General features: G+C 43.0%; 1 protein-coding gene across 1 annotated transcript in view; it reads left to right on the plus strand.

Annotated features, from left to right (window-relative positions):
- PAPPA (pappalysin 1) overlaps positions 1 to 22,717 on the plus strand; it is a 240,957-nt gene that overhangs the window by 70,756 nt on the left and 147,484 nt on the right. Inside the window, exons 6-7 of the mRNA XM_042964314.1 lie at positions 1,440 to 1,561; positions 9,060 to 9,558. Coding sequence (XP_042820248.1) covers positions 1,440 to 1,561; positions 9,060 to 9,558 — 621 coding nt within the window. The remainder of the gene's footprint in view (positions 1 to 1,439; positions 1,562 to 9,059; positions 9,559 to 22,717) is intronic.

Here is a 22,717-nt window from a genome sequence, read left to right on the forward strand (position 1 = left end):
TATTGACCATGTTAATCTTAGGCTATTTCATCATTCTCCTACCACTGGATATCAATGTGCTTGCAAAATTTCTACCTATGTATGATTTTATATTTACAGTGATAAAGCTGAGGATGCAAATTCTGCAATTTGAGGGTCTAGACTAGGTTAGTCATGAGTCTTAGCAACATGTCTGAGTTACTGGTGTTCATCCATTCATCTATCCACCTACCCATCTATCCACCCATCTACCACCCACCTATCCACCATCCATCCATCCATCCACCCACCCGTCCACTCACCAATGCACCCAGCCAGTATCCACCCATCCACCATCCATCCATCTTCCCAGCCACCCACCCATTCACCCATCCACCCATCCACATAGGTTGACCACCATATAAGCAGATAAGCAGGAGAATGATCTGTTAAGATATAGGTTTGGGGATGAGTTCCCTGGTAGCTGTGTGGAAGAGGAATGGGGAACACCAATAGACAGATGCTTACAAGTATACTCTTTCTTACCATGTGATCCCAAGGGCTATAGAGCTTCTCTGTGAAGGGAAAGCCCTAGGGCTCCTCCACTGTATCTTTCAGGTAGTCAAGGGATAAAGATTCTTCTAGGAATGATGAAAGGGGTATTGGCAGGACCATTGCATTTTGAGAAATAATGGGCTGATCCCTCTCCCCTCCTGGCAGCTGCCTCCTAAACAGATGCCAAGTCTGGAGAACAAGCAAGATCCCAGAGGCTATTGTGGCTAAGGGGAGATTGAATCCAGATACATGAGACACTAGATGGTAGTGGAAGCCACCGTAACATTCCACTTCTAGGGCTGTTCCCTTCAAGGGATTGGCTTGCCCCTTGGAAAGCTGTTAAAAGGAATTTGATACCATGGTAAAGAAACTGCTTTTCACTGTTAAATCAAAGGTGATTCATCCATCCGCACAGTGTCAGGGCTGGAAGGTTCTATAGGCACCATCTGGTTCACCCAACTCATTTTTGAATGAAGGAACTAGATCATGCCTTCTTTGTATTTCATACCTAGGACCCAGGATGGTGTCTGGCACATGGGAGGTACCTGATAAGCACTGTTAAAAGAATAAAATTTGAGGTTAAGTGGGACTAAAGATTTTTTCGCAAGCACACATGAAGTCCTCAGTGGAGCCTTGAATGTCTGATGAAACTAAGATTAGTACAGGTAGTAAGTAGTTGGCCTGTTGATTCTGTGCTGCTTGAAATTAAAGAAGCGTTTCTGTCGTTATGACAGAAACCACATAGGCCTAAATAAGATCTTTGCTGAACCCTGGGGAGGAATTTCACTTATGCTCATATTCTGGAATCTTTGGCAAGAATAAGGAGGATAGGGTAATGTGGAATTGTTGTGTCTTCTGCCCTGGATCAGGAGCTCATTCAACCGTTCCTAAGTCAGTGCATTTCCCTTCTTTCCTTGGCCTCCTAGAGAATTGGGATCAGCATGTGAACTTTGTCTGGAAGGGAGAATCCTGGTGCAGTATGCCATTAATGCCTCCTCCCCGATGCCCTGTGGCCCATCAGGACACTGGAGTCCTCGGGAAGCAGAAGGTAAGGCCACCTGGAAGCTCATTTACAGGTTAGGGGTACAAAGAACAACTCTTTGCATACTATCTCATTTGATCTTTATGGAATCTTCAAGGCCAAGTTTTTACATTTTATTTTATTATTTATTTATTTATTTTTATAATTTTATTCTTTTATTAATTTTATTTTTAAAAATTTTATTTTTGTCTTTTCCCCCAAGTGTTATTGAGACATTATTGACATCTAACATCACATTGTACAAAGTGATGATTTGATACATGTGTCATTGTGAAGTAATTACCACAGTAAGGTTAGTTTACACATCCATCATCTCATACTTTTTTTTTTTTTTTTGTGGTGAGAACATATAAGATCTACTCTCTAGGCAATTTTCAAGTGTATGATGCAGTATTATTAACTAGAGTCCCCATGTTGTATATTAAAACTCCAGAATTTATTCATCGTACAACTAGAAGTTTGCACCCTTGGGCCAAGATCAAGGCCAATACTCATGCGTCGATTCAACACATAGTCTTTGAACTCTTCACTGCGTTAGGTATGACATCCCACTTTAAATTTGAGGAAACCAAGGTGCTGAGATATTGAACAAGTGCCTGAGGCCACACACCTGATAAAGACACAGCTTGTATGTGTGTTTATACACGCCTCCTGACCCCGACAGCCTGTTGGTTCAAGATCACCTTAGAATCAGCACACATACCTGGGTGGGGGGGCAGGGGGTGGTCAAGGTTTCAGTAGTCTTTATCTTCTTTGGTTGTTTCTGAGAATCCCCAGGGCATCCACATATACACCACAGCTATCCCTCTCAATGTTTTCTGCCATGTACCCTCCTTTTTGGGATCCATTTATCAGCAAGACACTTGAGGGAAGCACCTCGTGATTGCCACTGTTGTGGGCTCTCCCCATGACCACACCCTCCCCGTCTGGGGGTCTCCCAGACCTCCCTAGGGCTAACAGTCTCTGTGCTGTCTTCTAGTCCTGCACACTGCCAGATCTACTGGGTTTTCTACAGAAATTAAGAGAGTGCCTTTTACCCAATTCTTTGTTCATGGTCACTTGGCTTTGCAGCAGCCACTTGGAACTTAACAGAATCTCATGGAAAGTTGCCTACTCAGTTTCCTTTTGCAATGTCCCCTTCTTTAGGGCTCAGATCTAGTGTCTGAAGCCAGGCTGGCAGAGACCCCATGTTCTCCCTTACCCTCAGAGACTTCCGCTTAGAACTCCGCCCCCCCGCCCCCCGACCACCCGGTCCCTCTTGCTTCTGTGCAGGGCAGCTCATGTCCATGGTCCCTGGGTGGGGACCACAGTCCATCAGAGGGAGCAGAATCTGATTCCTCACTGAGGTTCAGTGAGAACTCCCCTCTTTTCCTTTATATTTTTAGAAAGGAGGTTGGAAAGAAAAAGCCAGAGAATAAAGCAAGGGAGAGGGATCAGAGAGGAAAGTGAAGGAGAAAAATGACAGCACTGTACTTTGTTATCTTCTAAAGTAGCTTAAAATAAAAATGAGAGCTGAACTTGGGAACTCTAAACAAATCCATCTGGAATGTAAAGCAAGAGGGATGTCTGGGAGAAGCCCTCAGTTCAGCCTCACAGAATCACGGGCTGTCAGACTTGGAAGGGGTGGCTGGGTCATCCAGCCCCAGTTCCCACCCAGTGCAGGAATCCCCCTCCTGCCCTCCCTCACTGAGGCTCTCCTAGCACCAGCTCATACATTCCTTGGCCTTCCATTCGTTAGAAAGTTCTTTCTGAAATCCACAGTCGTGACTTTTCCATGCCAGCAGAACCCACGTTGGGTTTTCCTGGAAGAAAATGCGTGTCTCTTCCAGCTGACAACACATTGTGTGCGCACAGAATGAACAAGTCTCACCTGTGACCACGGTAGGAACTGTGTGCCTGGCACTGTGCTGGGTGCATGGGGCAAGGCGGAGCTGGCCATCTAACAGTGGTGCTGGATGGTAACCATCCGGTGCAGTGAGGCCCATGCTGATGGAAGCACAGAGTGCTGGGGGAAGCAGTGAGAAGCTGGCCTCATGTAGAACTGAGACTAAGGCCACCCAGGAAATGTCACCAGACCAGTGAGCAAGGCACATTTGACAACATGAAAGAAGCTGGGTATGTTTAGAACAGTGGTTTTTTGAGTCTGATCTGGAGGATTATGGCATTCCTAGAGACTTTATAGGGTATCCTCAAAGACCAAAATTATTTTCATAATGATGCTATGATACTGATTACCATTTCCACTCCCAGTCTCTCGTGAGAATGGAGCTTTCCCGTCCTGCATGGAATGCGATGTTATTACTGCTCCAATAGCTATAGAGCACATGCATATGTGTTCTTGTGTTCTAAAGTTTCTCAGTTTTCATTGATAGTATGGCAACTACTAGTAGATGTAACCCTCATAAACAGAAGGTCTTCAGTAATGCTCTGAGAGATTAAGAGGGTTTGGAGCATGAAGAGTAAGGTGTGGAGTCGGGGAAGGTTGGACTGAGTGTTCTATAATGACTGGATAACGATGGGTTTTTCCTGAGGGCAGCAAGGAGGCACCATGTGCCTTGGCAGGAGTCTGTTGCATGGCGAGATGTACATGTTGTCAAGATTGCGTGGGTTGCTCTGTGGTGAAGAGCCTGAGGAGTGTGCTGGGGGAAAGGGAGCAGTGGCTGTTGCAGGAATCTGGAATAGGGATGGTGGTGGCCAGGGTGTGGTCCGTGGCAGTGAGAAATGGAGAGAAGTCAATGGAATTGGGAGAGATTTAGGAGGTATAATCAGCAAGACTCTCCACTGAGACTTCTCTGGCTAAAACCATCTTGGTTTGTTCTGCCAGTTGCATGAATGAAATAATTTTCAGACATCTCCCCACACCTCCATCCGACCCAACTGTCAATTGGTTAAGTCTGTTCCTGGTTTGCTGTTGACCTTAAAGCACGATGTAGAGCAGAGTTCAACTGGAAGTGCTGAGCCCCCTCGTTCCCTGAGCTGACTCAGGCATGCAAGGAAACCCAGCAGCCTTGGGTTTTCCTTCAGAATATGTAAATTTAGTGCATGCAGGCCAGGAAAAGACACTGTTCTTTTTTTAGAGCATCCTATTACAGGCTGTGTGATCCTTTTGGCTCAGACCCTTTTAATATCCTTGAAGAAATAAACTTTTCCATGAGCCAAACTCTGCAATTTATTTCTCAACTCATTTTCATCCTATTTATCTTTGCATGTTTAAGTTTTTAGACTTCCCAAACTAACATAAAACTCTCAAATCCATGAGCAATGCCAGACAGATCTTTGGGGTGGGGGGATAAAGAGGACTGGACCTTGGTCTGAGCCCCAACATTAATGTGCTCTGTGACCTTGAATGAGTCACTTAGCTTCTCTGAAGATAGCATCTCATGCACAGAATAAACGTTCTCTCTAGCTCTAATATTCCACAGAGCTGTAACTTCTTTATTTTAACTCCATATTAATAAGATAGAATATTTATCATTTAACAAATATTTATTGCACATCTGTGGTGTTCCATTAACTCTGTTCCATGAACTTCAGGTAAATACAGTCACAGAAATTCTTGCCTTTGGCCACAGAAGGTGATTGGACTCAGAAGAAACCCTGTTTTCCTATATCTTGAGCAAAAACTGTACTTCAGAGTTGAGTGTTTCTTGAGGTGTTTAATACAATGGACACTTGTCACCCAGGACTGAGATAGTTAGGCCTCATCAACTCAGATCTCTGGTAAGATCACATGTCCAAGCATGTAACATCTCGCAAATGTTGGGTTTTCCGTGAAAGTGACACATGGCACTAGCTGTTTTCATTTTTTCTTATCTGTGTGAGTCCTTTCCCCCATTTTTGTGCCCATAATATTTCAGGTGTGCTGAAGTATTCATCTGGAAAAACTTGGCACTAAGTTTTTATAACTCTATTTGTGTCAACAGCTGCAGGGTATATACACAAAGATATATAATAGGTGTCTGTATGGATCTTAATAAATGTACATTTAAATCAGCATAAGTATATATAAATATATTTCACACATATGTAGCCTCATTTCTAGTGCACGGCTTGTATCAACATGTACCTTTTCATGTAATCACCGTATATACAAAAGGGTAGGTATTAATAATGCAGTAACAGTGCTTTCATGCTTTTCTTTCTTCCCCCTTCCTTCTTACTTTTTTCCTCCTTCCTTCCTTCCCTTCTCCTCCCTTCCCCCTTTTCTCTGCCCCTTTCCCTGCCTCACAGTCACTCCCAGTCAACTTTCTAGCCTTGTTCATTTTTTCCCTCTTAGGCACTTTGGGTTGGTCCTCATCTCTTTTTAGGGTCCCTTGTCCAAGCCACAGGTGTGATTGTCTGTGTTAGTACAATCATTTCTCACCTGGTTTCACTAGACTAGAAGCTCCATGGGGGCAGAGGCCATGTGTATAGAAACCTGTTTTCCCAGGGACTAGCCTAGCACTGGGCACAGACCAGGCAGTCAGTAATTATTCTTTGGATGGACAGATGGATGGATGGATGGATGGATGGATGGATGGAGGATGATGGACAGGCAGACAGATAGATGGACAAATACATAGATGGATAGATAGTATCTGTGACTCTAAAAAGTGGTTTTGCTAAAAGATAATTTTCACTTGTTTGCTTAAAATTTTTCACTAGCCCCTCCATCCTTCTCAGTATAAAGTGCAGTTTCCTTAAATTGCCATACAAGACTCTCCAGAATCTGGGTTATGTTTAGCTTGCTGGCCTCACCACTTGCTACTCTCCCTTGCACTCACAACCACAGTCATCTTTGTTCCTGTTCACTCTCAGCTGTTCTCTTTGCTTAGACTACCTCTTCCTCCCAAGCTTTTCCCCGTTCCTTCCTCCTTATGTTTCATAACAGAGCTAATCTATTTGTGACATCTGATAAGTATACCATCCCATTTTGAGTTTTACAGCACCCCTGTGAGGTAGGTATCATCAGAGTAGGGGACACAATGAGCTTATAGTTCAGCCCAGCTTCCATTGCTTCAAAGTTTGGCATGCTGCCTGGATGAACAGTATCACATAATATTCTGTTCCCCATCAGGGAGTGACTTAACCATCTGAGTCTCAGTTCCCTCTTCTGGAAAATGAGTTTCTTAAGACCTGTGCTGTAGACTTATTGCAAAAATGAGGCATGTAACATGTTTGGCCTGGCACCGAACTCAGGATGGTCAGTCCGTGGAGCCTGGCATGGTTCAAGGGGTTGCTGCATTGGTGATGGCTGGACTCTATAACCCTGAGGCTCTTTTTGACATGTAAAAGTTTGTCTCTGATGACAGTACAAGCACAAGCTTTGCTAAGATCTCCGTTCCTCTTTACCTACTTGACTGTAAGGTCCAGGCTCACCTTACTGTCCTTTGAAAAGCATTTGGTCCCTCTGTTGATTAACAAGAAATCAGGGAGAAGGCAGGGGACAGACACATTTGTCATCTTTGCTCTGTTGTGGCTCCCATCACTGATAGCCATTTTCTCCAAGGAAGGAGAAAGATTGTTGCATCCTTTTCCAGTTCCAAGAGAAAGTGCGAGGAGGAGGTGGATGTTCACCTGGCACTCACCATAACGCAATGGGCTTCTGCATTCCACAAAGCACTTGCTGCTTTTTTAACTCCATATTAGCAAGATAGAAGATTCTTCATTTAACAAATATTTATTGAATATCCACTATCATCACTGTCTATGGACCAGGTACTATATTAAATAAAGGCTACCTGTCATTGAGTGAAACAGATATGAGAGACAAAAATGATAACTGTCTTACCGGATCTTGATGACAAACAGATGAATACATTAATGGCTAGGGAATGTGCTCCATATACATTAAAATGTTGCCCTCAGGAAAGCTCAGTGAATAAATGATAATGTATGTGCCAACAACTCATAAAGCTAAGACAATCAGGGACTCCATCGGGTTGGAGAGTCGACACGAAGGAAAGCTTCAGCCTCGCTAGGGAGTCTTAATTGTGCCTTTGACTTAAATCCCTGGTCACTTCTAGCCAGCATTTGCTGAAATGGATGAACCTTGCCTAGGAATGGTGGAGTAGTTATATCCATTTATTCCTGCTCTGATGTGTTATATCTAAAAAGTCTTTTGAATTCTTCTCAACCGCCCCCCCCCCCGCCCACTTTCTTTTCTTTTTCTCTTCTCCATGTCCACTTGATGTCTTCTCTCTTCTCCCTTGGCTGGGCAGAGGCATGGAGATTGGAGGCATTTTTATAGCCTTCACTGGAATAGCTTTTCTACCCAAAATGGTTTTCTAGTTTTCACATTGCAATTCCTATGATGCTGTAACACTACCACAAAGCCATTTCCAGCAAAGATTGTCTTTTCCCTTTTGATTTGGAAATACCCAGCATCCCACTTGCCACCAAAAAGATGGAAAAAAATGTGGCTAATAGGACAACTTGAGATCCTGCGTCCTACCCTCACCAGTGATCTGTATCTCTTGTTAGATTCCCTTAAACAAATTAGAGCCGATCATTACAGAGTCCTGATTACTTTTCTCAGCAGTGCAAAGGAGAGCTCTCTGAGGGTCTAGGACTACATGATCTCATCAGAGAAAAATTCAGAAGTCACTGCAGGCTGAGATCAGTGGGGATGAGGCATTGTCTCCCTGGGGAAAGAGTAGAAGAATCCCTCCTTCCTTCTCCCCCCTCCCCTGCCTCACCCAACCCTCCCCTTTCCTGAGTCAGACTGGACAGAGCTCTGCGAAGCTCAGTGGTATGGAATGACCTCATGTGGTAAAGAGGAGGAGGAGAGATAAGATGGCTCCAGGGCTGCCTTCCAGTTCTGTCATTCATGGTTCTACACAGTTTCCCTCCCAGAATCCTCAATCCAATGGGAGGATCTATCTGCACTCATCTCTTCTTTGCTGGAGGTTTCTGGTTCTTCTGTCATTTGAAGCAGGTTGTACTGAAAGCAGTACTATAAGGATTCTAGTTTATTTTTGTGGCCTCTGCATGCAGTAGGGAGAATAAAGAGTATGAACTTCAAGATGAGACAAAACTGGGTTCCAATGCTGACTGACCTTCACATCAAGCTGTGAAACTTTGATCAGTCCACTCCACATTTCTGAGCCTTAGTTGCCTCACCTCTGAGATGAGTCTTTGCAAGAAATAAGCAAGTTCAGGTGATGTTTAGCAAATGTGTGTTAAGCAAATGTGTGTCCCTTCCTTCTTTCCATCTGGGGCAGCAAAGCCTGCAAGTAGGGAATGAAGAAAGAAAGTTTGGGCATTGACTCAATAGTAAGACACTTACTTGAATGTAGTTGTGAGCAAATGTTTTGTGATTTATCCAAGATCTGTACTGCAAGGGTGGAGATGGGCTGGATGCTGTGCATACAACTGAGTCACCAAAACACTGAGAATCTTCCCTCTCTTTTCACCTCTGTCTGAGCTCTAGTCAGACCAGTCTCTCCTACTGTGTACAGGAAGCTCCAAGGACCAGACTTTCCTTGGGCTTTCAGGAACTCATACCCTCATCTCTTCTCCATAGGTCATCCAGATGTTGAACAGCCCTGTAAGTCCAGTGTCCGCACCTGGAGCCCAAATTCAGCTGTCAACCCACATACAGTCCCTCCAGCCTGCCCTGAGCCACAGGGCTGCTACCTTGAACTGGAATTTCGCTACCCTTTGGTCCCTGAGTCTTTAACCATATGGGTAACCTTTGTCTCCACTGACTGGGACTCTAGTGGGGCTGTCAATGACATCAAACTATTGACTGTCAGTGGGAAGAACATCTCCCTGGGCCCTCAGAACGTCTTCTGCGATGTCCCATTGACCATCAAACTCCGGGATGTGGGTGAGGAGGTGTACGGCATCCAGATCTACACATTGGATGAGCACCTGGAGATTGATGCGGCCATGTTGACCTCCATTGCTGACAGCCCGCTCTGCCTAGAGTGTAAGCCCCTGCAGTACAAGGTGGTCCGGGACCCTCCTCTCCAGGTGGATGTGGCCTCCCTTCTACACCTCAACAGAAGATTCATGGACATGTAAGTGCACTCTCTGGATAAGGAGGTGGTCTTGTGGGTGGGAAAATGTAAGGAGTGTCAGAAAGGCCTGTCTTGGAAAAACATTCATCACAGACAGATTCACTTCTAGGGATTCATAACCTGGCAGTGGGTGTGGAATGGTCTTAATAAGGCAGAGTTGATATGGTGAGAATGGCAAAGCACAAGTAACCAGGAGGTCTGGAATTTGGGGAGAGCTCTAACATAACTCTAAGATTCCCAGACCTCTCTTGGTTTTCCCAACAATTAAATGAAGGAGGCTGTATAAGATTAGCAATGAGTAAGTCAGGTATTACTCATGAAATTGGAAGAATGGAAGTTTGCTAATGATTTCCTTTTTATATTTAATTAATTGAAGATTCATGCATTTGGATTGCTTTTTCAGTGAATGAGAAGGGCGTGAAGTTAAGTAGCAGGTTGCCTGGGAATTGAGCATGGTTCTGTGTATTTGCATGGGAATGTTCTTGGAAGGTGAACATCACCTGCCACAGTCCTTGTTTTGTTTCCTTTTCCAAAGTGGAAGAGAGGTTCAAACCCATTTGATCCTTAAGAGCCCTTGCAGTTTTAGGTCTCCAAGATCCTTTTGGGATGCTCACGGCTTTTATGCGAGATAGTTTTCATCCTTAATATTCATTTCTCAAGCTACCTTTTCCTCCAACATTGTCAGGTTTTATGTTTTCTGAGAGGCCACCTTACAGTGACCTCATTAGTGCTTTGCCTGTGTGCCAGACAATGGGCTGAGATCTTTGCATCTTCTACTCATTTATTTCATCCTCTCCACAAACCAGCTCAGTTACCCTTCTTGTTTTACAAAGAAAGGTGCAACAGATTCAAGACGTGAAGTCACTTGTCCAAGGTCACATAGTTAGAAAGTGGTAAGATCAGGTTCTGTCCTGATTCCTAAGCCAGTGCCTTCGACCAGTCTTCGCTTAAAGATGTGATTCCAACTTCTGCTTTAATCCAACAAATGAGGGTGCTTTCACCACCTACCTTGGGTACCGAGAAATCTACGAAGTTAATCACCACACTTTTGTTGAATATCTCCTGTGAGTGCAAAGGACATTGGTAGGGAACACTTTGAGTACTGGAAAGAGCAATAGCTCGGAAGTCAGATGCCTTGGTTTAGCCCCAGCCGGTCCACTTACTAATTTTAGATTAGCCCGTCAGTCTCTTTGAGCCTCACTTCCCTCTTCTGTGCGATGACAGTGCTCATGTCAGTGGTTTCTATGGGCCTTTTTGTGGTACTTTCTTTGGTTCTAAGACGATAGAAGACACAATCTCTGCTCTGTCTACTTGAAAATATTTACTGAGCCAATCATTAATAGAAACCAAGTTCTGGAGGAAACTTTTAATCTTTTTAAGAGACAGAACCACTTTCAAATACTTTTCCAGCACTCCCTTTTACATACCAGCAATTAACGTGCACATCACAAGCAGACCCTTGCCCATTCATTGACTCAGAGATGAAGAAAGAACATCTGTTCAGGAACTCAGAGGCAGCACTTGGTTTGTGTTTGAGAATGTACTTAAAATTTAAAGGATCATCTTGCCTTGAAAATATTCCATAACTCTGTCTCTTTCATCTTCTTGCTTGTCTAGAGTGGTAAAATTCTATAAATATGCATCCACTTAAAATTTCTTTATAAAACAATGGAGAGAATAGATGCCTTACACCCTCAGTTTAAATCCAGGGTTTTTTTTTTTTTTTGTTTTGTTTTGTTTTTTTTGCCTGGAGTTGTGTGCCTGTGAGAGCTGACTTGAGTTGATAAATGTGGAATGGTGGAAATTCAACTGACGAAGCGAGAGTCCCCTGAGTTCCATTCCCAGATAGTCATTGATTTGCTCTAGGATCTTAGGCTAATCACTTACCATTTCTGGGGCTTCAGAAGCCTTAATTTACAAGGAGGAAGACGTACTAGGCTGGGGGTTCTCAAAGTCAAGTGCACGTTATGGAAACTTGGGGCACTTTAAATTTTTTTTTTAATGTTTATTTATTTTTGAGACAGAGAGAGACAGAGCATGAACGGGGGAGGGGCAGAGAGAGGGAGACACAGAATCCAAAACAGGCTCCAGGCTCTGAGCTGTCAGCACAGAACCCGACGCGGGGCTCGTACTCACAGACCGCAAGATCATGGCCTGAGCCGAAGTCGGACGCTTAACCGACTGAGCCACCCAGGCGCCAAACTTGGGGCACTTTAAAATCACTTGTGTTTCGCCAGCATCCCCTCTCCACCCCCACCTCCCACCCTCCACCAATGCCCCAGGCATTTATTTAATTGGTAAGGAGGATAAAGCCTGGCCATCAAGTCTTTTAAAATATTACCAGATGATTATAATGTGCAGTCACATTTAAGAACCACTGCACTAAAGCAGGTTCTCCTGCCCCAGACCAGGAGCAACAACAACACCTGAGAACTTAGGACAAGTCCTTAGATCTCAGCCTAGACAACTTGATCAGAAACTTGCCTACAGGGTCTTCCCAAATTACTCTAAGACTGGCTACATTTATTTAATTTATTTTTTTAATGTTTTTAATTTATTTTTGAGAGAGAGACAGGGTGCAAGCTGGGGAGGGGCAGAGAGAAAGGGAGACATAGAATCTGAAGCAGGCTTCAGGCTCTGAGATGTCAGCATAGAACCTGACGTAGGGCTCAAACTCATGAGCTGTGAGATTGTGACCTGAGCCAAAGTCAGATGCTTAACTGACTGAGACACCCAGGTGCCCCATGGTTACATACAGTTTAATAGCCACTGCTCAAAGTGATCTATAAGGCTCTGGGATTTCCAAGGTTTTGTTCCCAATACTCACTCAATTTATGAATATGTATTGAGAACATTCTGTGAGCCAGAGTGTTCACTGGGATCTGGGTATGTCAGGAATGACCCGGCGCCTTTCCTATAGATGCTCACACTTCAGTGCTGAAGACCTTACCTATGTGATAAAAAATGAACAGTCTTGTACCACTTTACTTCCAGAACCACCACTAGTCGGACCCACACTTTTATGCACCATTTGTTCTTTCATTCACCAGCAAATCTTTCTTAGGCTACGTGTCAGACACATGGCTAGACTGAGGCCTACATTGGCTTCCTCTATGTCCTTCTTGCGTCCCATTGAATTTATTGGAGACCTAGACTGGACTACACTACATTCCTGACCTGAATGTTCTCTGAGACTCTAAAACAAGTAAAACATCATTCCAAGTCAACCTACCATTTCAACTCCTTTATCTTTTGGTAATTTGAGTTCTGAACTCCAACACAAATACCTCTTTGTGTGTGTGTGTGTGTGTGTGTGTGTGTGTACGCACGCATGTGTGTGTGTGGTATGTTTTGCTGCTTTCACATTTTTTCCATATCAAATAAATTGGCTCTTATACAAGTTCTATATAAAGACTGTTTTGGAGAAAAAGAGGAGAGAGAGAAAAAAATGCTTTCTTTTTCTTTCCTGACTCAACCCATTACATGATTCCCTTTGACCTTTGTCTTCATTTTTTTCTCTCAGCAAAAATATTTATTCTTTCTGTTATCTGTACTAGAGATAGTTTCCCAAGGTATGACATTGATGAAGGGAGAGGCTTCTGTGCTTACCCAATGGGCATTTCCAGGAGACTGATTACTTTTGGCCAGAATGAAGAAGAAATGTGGACTGTCTCCCTTACATGAAAACCCCTCTATTGGATGAGAAGTGACACTGATGGAGGGAAAGGGGACCAGCATTGTCTCTGCTACTAACTCACCATATGTTATTAAGACATGTTGTATCACGTCTCTCGGCTTCAGTTTCCCCCTTTGTAATATGAAGGGCCAACACATTAAACTCTTGGCTGTGGGTAGACGTTGTTCTTAGGTGACAGGTGATTCATTCACTTTTTTGTAGTAAAAGGGACTTAGCAGAGACTATGAGAATCAGTACCCAGCGGGGTCCTCACTGAGTCCCTAGGATACCCCAGTGAAATGTGTAGTGTGCAGACAATAATAATGGTGATGATAAAAATAACAACAGCAATGGCAACCATTTGCTGGATATTCTCTCTGCTTTAAGTGCTTTACATATATGTGTGAGGAGGTAAAGCTCAGAGAAAAAGCTGAAGCTCAGAAAAGTGATTTATCCAATGTAATACAGCTGGTAATGGCAGAGTCAGGTTTAAAACCCACCTCTAATTCCAAATAACACCTTGTCAACCACAGCACCACAGCATCTGAGGTAATAATGCACAGGCAGAATTCTGGAGCTCAGACATGCATCCAAGCTGGCTGAAGTTTGAGATACAGCAAGTGGAAGGCAGACTACAACTCACGGGCCACTTGACCTCAGTCAGTTACTGTGACCCACTCTTGGAGTCCAGAAGCCCAAGTCACATGGCCAATTTCTTTAGGCACCTATCTGAGAAGAAAGAGCAGGGGAGCTTCTCTTTCTCAACTTGACTGCCAAGTGCTCCTGCACTGGCCACCATGCTCCTTGGGTCTCCATGGAGTCTTTAGATTTCTCTAAGTAAAGACTCTGGATAAAACTAAGCTAACTTACTTGCTTACTTTCCTTCCTTCCTTCCTTCCTTCCTTCCTTCCTTCCTTCCTTCCTTCCTTCTTCTTCTTCCTTTTTTTTTTTTTTTTTTTTTTTTTTTGGCTTAGAGAAAGTGAGGTATAAAGCAAACCATAAACAATGAATGGACAGGCATGGAGTCTGAGCTCAGGGTGGTCACCCTGTGGGAAGAAAGAGAGTTAGGGAAGCAGTGTCACTGCAGTATATAATGCCCTAAAGGCGGAAACAGAGACAAAGAGTCAGCGGCTTCTAACCCAAACTTGGAAGAATTGAGGTGCAATTAAGGAAAATAAACCTCCTGAGGACTGGAATTTTTGCCTGTGTTTCTGCTAGTGCATTCTAAGTGCCTAGAACGATTCCTGGCACAAAGGAGATAGTGAATATTTTTGAATGGCTCTTGAATGAAGAATGGGAAAGAGTTTGGCGGTTGAAGAGAAATGGAGAAGCTGTAATTTACTAAGTACCTACTATGTGTCAAGAATTTACTGAATGTGTTACTTAAGTAATCTCATTTGATTGAATCTATACAGCAACCCCACAAAGTAGGTGGTCTTATCCCAGATTATGGATGAGGACCTGGAGGTCAGTCTTTACACAGCTATCCAGCCACCTACCTGGGGTTGTATGTAAATCTATCAACTCCAAAGCTAAGTGCTCTTAGTCATTCATTCTCTGGTTGAACATATATGTTTGCACCCCTCGCTTAGGACTTTTGATTTACAACTAGAAATATTCTTAGAAGTCACCTTTCCCAATTGGCTTATGTGTGTATCCCAGTTAATTATTCCATTGATTCTTCTCTCTCCTTCAGACCTGTTAACCTGCCAACACAATATCTGTCTGTTTTGCCTCACCTTCTTGCCATTCTCAATATAATTCTTGGGGAAAACAAACATAAGGAAAGGAGATATTTACATGATCTGGGTGGAGTTTCTTGTGAATATGAGTCCAAATTTTACAAATTGGATCCCACATCTCTTCCTCTGGACTCTATGTGCTCAGAACCCCATCAATCCACTCAAAAACTGTAGTTTATCTATCAGTCCCTTCACTCAGCAAATATTTTTTGATTTCCACCATGAATCCATCTATTTTCTAAGCACTAGGGATGTAGTGGTGAACAGAGCAGAAAAGATCCTTGTTCTCATTAATTCCTACGATGTAGCTGGGAGACACAAACCAGAAATAATTGCATAATATCACAGTTGGGTGGCATTTAGTGATTTTAGAGAAGTGGTAAGGGAAGGCCTCCGATGGGGTGATATTTGAACAGAGACCAAAAGTGTCTCCTGTTTGGAACATAGGTGTTGTATAACAGGATCTTTGGTCCTTGATCACTGTTTGGCTTGCCTTATATTTAACTGTGCTTGTGTTTTTGTTTCTTTTTTTTTCCTTCTTCTCTCACTTGGTTCAGATTCTTAAGTACAAAATTTAACATGCTAGTGTGTGACAGCATCAGAGCTTCATGAATGGTTGTTGAATGAATGAGTGAAGAACGAGTCAGCAGTAACACAAAGTGGAACCTCTGGAAAGATGCCTCTTGCCTAAAGATCTTAGCCATAACATTGACATGTGATGCCATATTAATCCTCAGAGGATTGAGGAAGTTTAGACCAAATCAGGGTCAACTGAAGACGCAGGTGGCTCTCTCATGCTGTTTTTATGGCTCTCAAGCTGACTCACCACTTCATTGTTTTTTTAGTCCCATTCCTTTTCCTGGCTCTTTCTGTATGTCCCCGACTCATCCATTCTTTGTTCTTGTATGTGTTCATTTGTTAATTCATTCATCGACCAAATCATGCAAATCAAATATAATCATGTTCAGTAATATTTGTTGTTTAGCAAGTATTTACTAAGTGTCTGTGCTATGCTATATACTGTGCTAGAACTAGGAATAGAGCCCTGATTCTGTGCTGACCTCATGAGCACATTGTTTATTTTAATGTTTATTTATTTATTTTTGAGAGTGAGAGAGAGAGAGAGAGCGAGAGTGAGCAGGAAAGGGGCAGAGAGAGGGAGAGAGAGAATCCCAAGCAGGCTCTACACTCTCAGCGCAGAGCCTGACATGGGTCTCAATCTCATAAACTGTGGGATCATGACCTGAGCCAAAATTAAGAATTAGACACTTAGCTGACTGAGCCACACAGGTGCCCCATGAGCACACAGTTTGAAGGAGCTGAACAGGCAATGATTCAGGTGTTTTTCCTGCAGCATGGAAAGCACTCCAGTGTGAAGAGCCTAGGGAGGCTGTGGGAAAACATAGGAAGGGTATCTACCCCAGCTTGAGGTAGTTAAGGAAGGTTTCTCAGAAGAGGTGATGTCTAAGCTGAGACCTTGAAGATGATAAAGAATTGATCATTTAAGAGGTTTGTCCTAGTATGGATGCTAAGTACCAGTTGGGTACTTAGCAAACATTGATAAAAGAATGGATGGATGGATGGATGGATGGATGGATGGAAGGATGAATTAATTAACCAAAATGCTATACTATATACTTCATCATAGACCAAAAGCGGACTTTTCTGGTGGTGGGGGGGAATGTAGTAATCTGGGCTATCTATCCACTTTGGTTCTAAAATCTATTTTATTTCTTTTAAGTACTATACAGTACTCCATAGTGGGAGTGTGTTACAGGTTATTTCACCATACCCCTAATGCTGAGCATTTATATTATTTCACACATTTTTCCTATTACAAACAAATGTTGCAGTCAGTACTCTTACTGTACTTACAGTACTCTGTGTTGTACTCTTACAGAACTCTTACAGGAACCTCCTTGTAGGCACATGTGAACATTTCTCTAGAGTTGATATTGAGAGATGGAATTGCTGGGTCATAAGCTGTAGGTCATTTTCATTTTAATGGGTACATTCTGTGGCATTCTGAGAGGGTGAACTAGCTCACATCCCCCCAGCAGCGTGTGGCAGGACCTGCTGTCCCACACTGTCACTACTACTTGACAAAATGAAAGTTTTTTGTCTTTGCCCATTTGATGGATGAAAACGTGGTTTCTCATTGATGTTTTTGCGATTGAGCATCTTGAGGGAGCCTCGTTTCAAGTATATACTGGGTATCTACACTTTCTCTTCTGTGATTTGTCTATTAATGTCTTTAATTTATGTCTGGTGGTTAATCTGTTCATATCTCAGTTTTCCCATCTGCTAAACTGGGATTTTAATGCCAGTGCCCCTGCTTATTCAGCAATGTTATTAGAATCTAGGATGAAACAGGTAGTCAAGAGAGAACTAGCATTTATGAAGAAGTTACTGTTAGTGTAATCACTTGTATGTTGACATATTTTCCGATTTAGTATGCTTCCTGGATGGGAACCGTGTCACATTCTGAAGATACAGTAGACTAGAAAAACCAACCCAATCTCTGCCCCCAGTGGAGCCTAAATTTGGATGGTGTTAACGACCATCACATATGCAGGTCACTAACATCATACCAGTAACTACCATGTGGTGAATAGTTCAAATATGTTCAATATTTTTATAAGTCTACCAATGAGATATAAGTGTCAGTATGCCTTATTTTTAGATGAGGAAGCTGAGACTCAAAGAGATAAAGTCATTTATTTATGTAAGATTTCATCATTAATAGATGCTAGAGTCCGGTTTTACATCTCCTTGCCTGATCCCAGGGCATTCCTGCAAATTACTGAGCATAATCATTGCTGTGACAGGCAGCACATAAGGTGGCACCTTGATGGATGGAGAGAAAAGGTATTTGAACTAGCTTTTCTTGTTTCCAAGGAGCAACAGAATAAATACACCAAAGTGAACAAATATTTTCCTTTGTGTTTTGAACATGTAAGTAGATGAGGAGGAGGAGACTTGATGAAGTGCATTTCCAGTAGCATGTTGCTGAAATGCCTGCTCCAGGTCGGACCTCTTCCTGAGTGGGTGCTTCTCAGTGCTGCCTACCTGACATGGTCTTACCTGTATTCTGATGTCCTGCCTGCCAGGACTGATGAGAAGCATCAGGAGTAAGAGCTATTTCTTCAAGCCCAGAACAAATACCTCTGCTCCTAGCCCAGGCTAGCAGATTATATAGTCAGCACAATTGTACTCTATTTCTAGAAGTTGGGCATCATCTACCTATGACTCCCTCATGTCAGTCTTAGGCCAAGTACCTCTCAGAATGAAATATGGGTTCTGAGAACATTAAGGTAAGCAAAAGGGTTTAGCAAAATCAACAGATCTCCAGGGCCAGCAGCAGCCATAGAAGTGCTTACTGTCTCCAAGTACCTTCATGATTTTGAAAGTGTGAAGGGTCCCTGTTTGGTGCTAACACATGACTTATCTACATTTCAATGGGTCTGTCTGATGCACTACTGAATTTTAAAGTGTGTTGTTACAGTATTTTCTCTACAGATGTTAAATAAGATCCACAGAGGTTAAATGATGGACAGAAGGCTCTACTAATAAATTCTTTCCTTCCTTCCTTCCTTCCTTCCTTCCTTCCTTCCTTCCTTGTGTCCTTCCTTGTGTCCTTCCATCTGTCAGTCAGTCAGTCCATAATAAGTACCTATTATAGGTCAGTCTCCATGTGGGCTGGGCTAAATAATAGCCCAAGTAAAAATATAATTACAAGCTGAAGATTATTATTTTGAGAGGTCATAAGAGAGTATAATTCCTCCTTAAATTAAGGGGGGGGATATACAGAAACATAACTGTAGAGGTAAGCAGGGGCAAACATTATGGAGTTTGGATTTATTTGTTTGGATTTATTTATTTATTTGTGTTTTTATAAAATTCCTCTGGGTACCGTATGAAGAAAGAATTAAGGGAAAACGAGAAAGTCCATCCAGGAGTTATTACTAAAGTCTGAACCAGAAATTATGATTATTTGCCTAGAAGAGTAGATGGATTGGAGGTATGTTTTAAAGGTCGAATCAACCATATTTGGTGATATATTGGATGCAAAGTTTTTAAGGAGTTACCCAATTACTTTCAAGTTTCAGGTATGAGTATTTGGAATGAGGGAAATGTTATTTCTGGAAATAAAATAATATGTTTTTTTAATTTTATTTATTTAAATTCAAGTTAGTTAACATACAATGTAGTATTGGTTTCAGGAGTAGAAAACAGTGATTCATCACTTACATATGACACCCAGTGCTCATCCCAACAAGTGCCCTCCTCAATGCCCATCACCCATTTAGCTCATTCCCCCACCCACCACCCCTCCAACAACCCTCTGTTTGTTCTCTGTATTTAAGAGTCTCTTATGGTTTGTCTCCCTCTCTGTTTTTATCTTATTTTACCTTCCTTTCTCCTATGTTCATCTGTTGTGCTTCATAAATTCCACATATGAAGGAAATCATATGATGTCTGTCTTTCTCTGCCTGACTTATTTTGCTTAGCATAATATATTCTAGTTCCATCCACGTTGTTGCAAATGGCAAGAGTTCATTCTTGCCAAGTAATATTCCATTGTATGTATGTATGTAGAGATATATATTCCACATCTTCTTTATCAGAGAAATATAAATCAAAAGAATAGATTTTAATTTAGTATGTTATTAGAGGGTGGGGTAGGGCAAGAGGCCCTTTGGAAAACAATGAGTTAGTGAAATCAGGTTGTAATGAGTGTCTTGATATCACTTACTTCTTTGTTCTCTCGCTGTTTGCCCTTGGGGTAGGTAGGATGGACTGGACTTTAGTTGTGCTTCTCCAATTCCTGATTTTTAAGCAAACAAATACATGAATAGGAAAGAGAAGGAAAATAACAGCCATCAGAGTAATTACAGATGTGGAAAGAATGGAGGAATTTATCTCACACTGGACGTTGGCAGGAAGAGTGGACAGAATCCATTCAGTCTGTGCTCAGATATGATGAGAATCCTTCAGGCAGGTCTTAGTGGGTTTATGTTGTGTCTGTGCAAACAGGAACCTCAGACATTATTTTAGAGAGTCTGAATTCAAAATTAAGAGACCCGATTCCCGGACCAGCACATGGCTGATTTGCTGTGTGACCCTGACCAGATCCTTTCAGTGGTTTGAGTCTCAGCTGTTTCCCCTGGAAAAAGCGGGTGATGTCCATGCAGTCTCATGAGGGGTGTCCTAAAAAAAAACAATGAGATAATGGTCTTGCAAGAACACAATGCAATCTTGGGGAACCATAAAGATTTAAATGTTCATGATTCTTTCTATTGTTTGGTTTTCATTAGGCTTGTTCTTGGCCAGGGTCAGTCTGGAGAGTATGTGTGAAAGGCAAAAACAGACATGCACAGACACATACATGAATCAATTTCCCATGAAACTCTCATCAGAGTTGCTAAGGTTCATTGTCGGATTAGAAGATGGGAAAGAAAAATTGCACTTAATCTCTGTAACTAAGCTAAAGAAAAAAGAAGAAGAAGAAGGAAAAAACAAAACAAAAACAAAACAAAACACCAAAGTGCTGACCCTTGAATCAGGAGACCAGGATTCCAGTATCGATTTCCTAAAACTTGCTCTGACCCTGATCCGTGACTCCCATCTAGGGACCACAGTACAGTCTCCCTTCTGTAAAATGAAGACATAGGTATATAACTTCAAAGGACAGTTCTAGCTCTGACAGTCTGTTTGGACCCTCCTTGAAGTCTCATCTGCACTGAGTGCATCTAATTCTGTAAGGGGGGGACGGGGCAGGTTGCATGGCCCGTTAGCCACAGGTCTGGACTGTGAGCTCAGAGACTGGCCGGTTCTATAGAAAGCCTTCTAGACATGCTGGGGCTCTCAGAACTCCTTGTTAACATCCTGCTCTCTCTTAGAGCCTACCAAGCTCTTTCCTTGGGACTGTTTCAGAATGTATCAGTGTGGTTCTCCTGGTCAGTGGCATTTTGTCTAGACAGTGAGACCCTAGAGGTGGGGACTAGCAGTACTCGCCACATTAGCCTAAGCTTTTGGTGCCAGGCCAGGCACCAAGTAGATGGCCAATAAATGTAGGTAAATAAATGCATGTAGGCATGCATGCATGAAGAAACCCTGTGACATAACAATAAAGCCAGAAATTCGTGATGATGCAGATGATATATGGTATGAGGCCTCTCTTTTAATTTCCAAGATGGATTAGTTACCAGAGAATCAGAAAGACCAAAGAGAATCTTATAGCATGGTCCCTTCTCTTGGGGCTTCAGTTTCCTCATCCTTAAAGTAAAGGTATTGGGCCAGATGATGTAAGTAAGTCTTCCTTTCATTCAACAGGTGTTTATTCAGCACTGTCTTTATAACAGGCCATGTCCTAGGCAGTGGGGATAAATAAACCAGTCAATAAGGGAGTCCTAGCCCTCTAGAAACTTCATCTAATTAGTAGAAGAAGTGGACAGATAAACAAGGGTAACAAAATAGTGAGGAAGGTGTTATGGTAAAAGAAGCATGTAGGTAGGAGCTCCCCACTTGGCTTAAAGGCTCAGTGAGAAGCTCTGGGAGAAGGGTAGGACCTAAGCCAAGGCCAGGGTATTTAGTCAGTCAGGGATGGGAGTTAACACTACTTTCTCCTGGCAGAATGGGGTGAGGGGGGTGGAATTTAAGGAAGACCAGATGAGCAAAGAGGTCAGAGAGGTTGAGAGAAGCCAGTAATGATGATTCTAGAGTACTGTACTGGAGGGGCTGGGCTTCATCCTGAGGGTAGGTAGTAAGGAGCCACGAAGTGTTAGGTAAGAGGATCCTGATCAGATTTCGTTTCAGGATAGTTCTTTGGTGATGAGTGGCTTTCTGGTAAATGTAGGGGTAGGGACACAGATTGGACACAGTCAGGTAAGTAAGGCACTGTTCGTTGTCAGAACTGAAGCAGGAGATGAGGTGGGGGTGGTGAGAACTGGACGCACTGAGCCAAGGGAATGGACGTACTTGGCAGAGGGAGGAGGCAGGCGTGTGGGTTATGGCAGACACCTAGGGTACTGGCATCACGGAAACCGAACGTGGAGGTAGAGGCATATGTAGGTCGGGACGAGAGGCAGAACAGTTTGAAAGTGCCTTCCAGTTGCCAGCTATGAATCAGTGGCGGGCACACAGCTAGAGTTCACTTTGAACCGTAAAATTTCTTCCCTGTGTAGAGACTCAGGAGCAAGTGAGGTGAGCCTGTGCATGTGCACATGCACGTGCGTGTGTGTGTGTGTGTGTGTGCGTGCATGTGAACGCACGAGTGTGTGTGCACGTGTGGATGCACGTAGGAGTGTGTGCATGTGTATGTGCATGTGTGTATGGTGAGATGGGCAGACGGGACCTTTGAGCCCACCTGTTTTCATCATCCACTGATTCTCAACATGTAGTCCAGTGTTCTGCAAAGGACCCCCGGGGGGTCAGGGGGTTAATCTTCCGTAGCACTAATGCCTATAACGTTACAAGGCATGGGCTTTGTTTTCTGCCCGAGATTAATCATTCACTCATGGGCTTTAATACAAGCCAGAGGCCACCTCCCTGTGCCTCATGCAAAGCAGTGCCCCGCCTTCCATGCTAACGCCGGCTCTCACATTCTTGTTGTCAGAGTGGGAAGTAGGGTTTTTTGCCCCAGCTTCAATGTACTATGAACTGAAACATTTGGAAACTTCCATCCAAGGATGTTAGTCAAAAATACCAGAACCGTTGAACTCTGCCATTAATTTTCTGT

This window comes from Panthera tigris, chromosome D4 (genome assembly GCF_018350195.1).
Source record: "Panthera tigris isolate Pti1 chromosome D4, P.tigris_Pti1_mat1.1, whole genome shotgun sequence".
Lineage (NCBI taxonomy): Eukaryota > Metazoa > Chordata > Mammalia > Carnivora > Felidae > Panthera > Panthera tigris.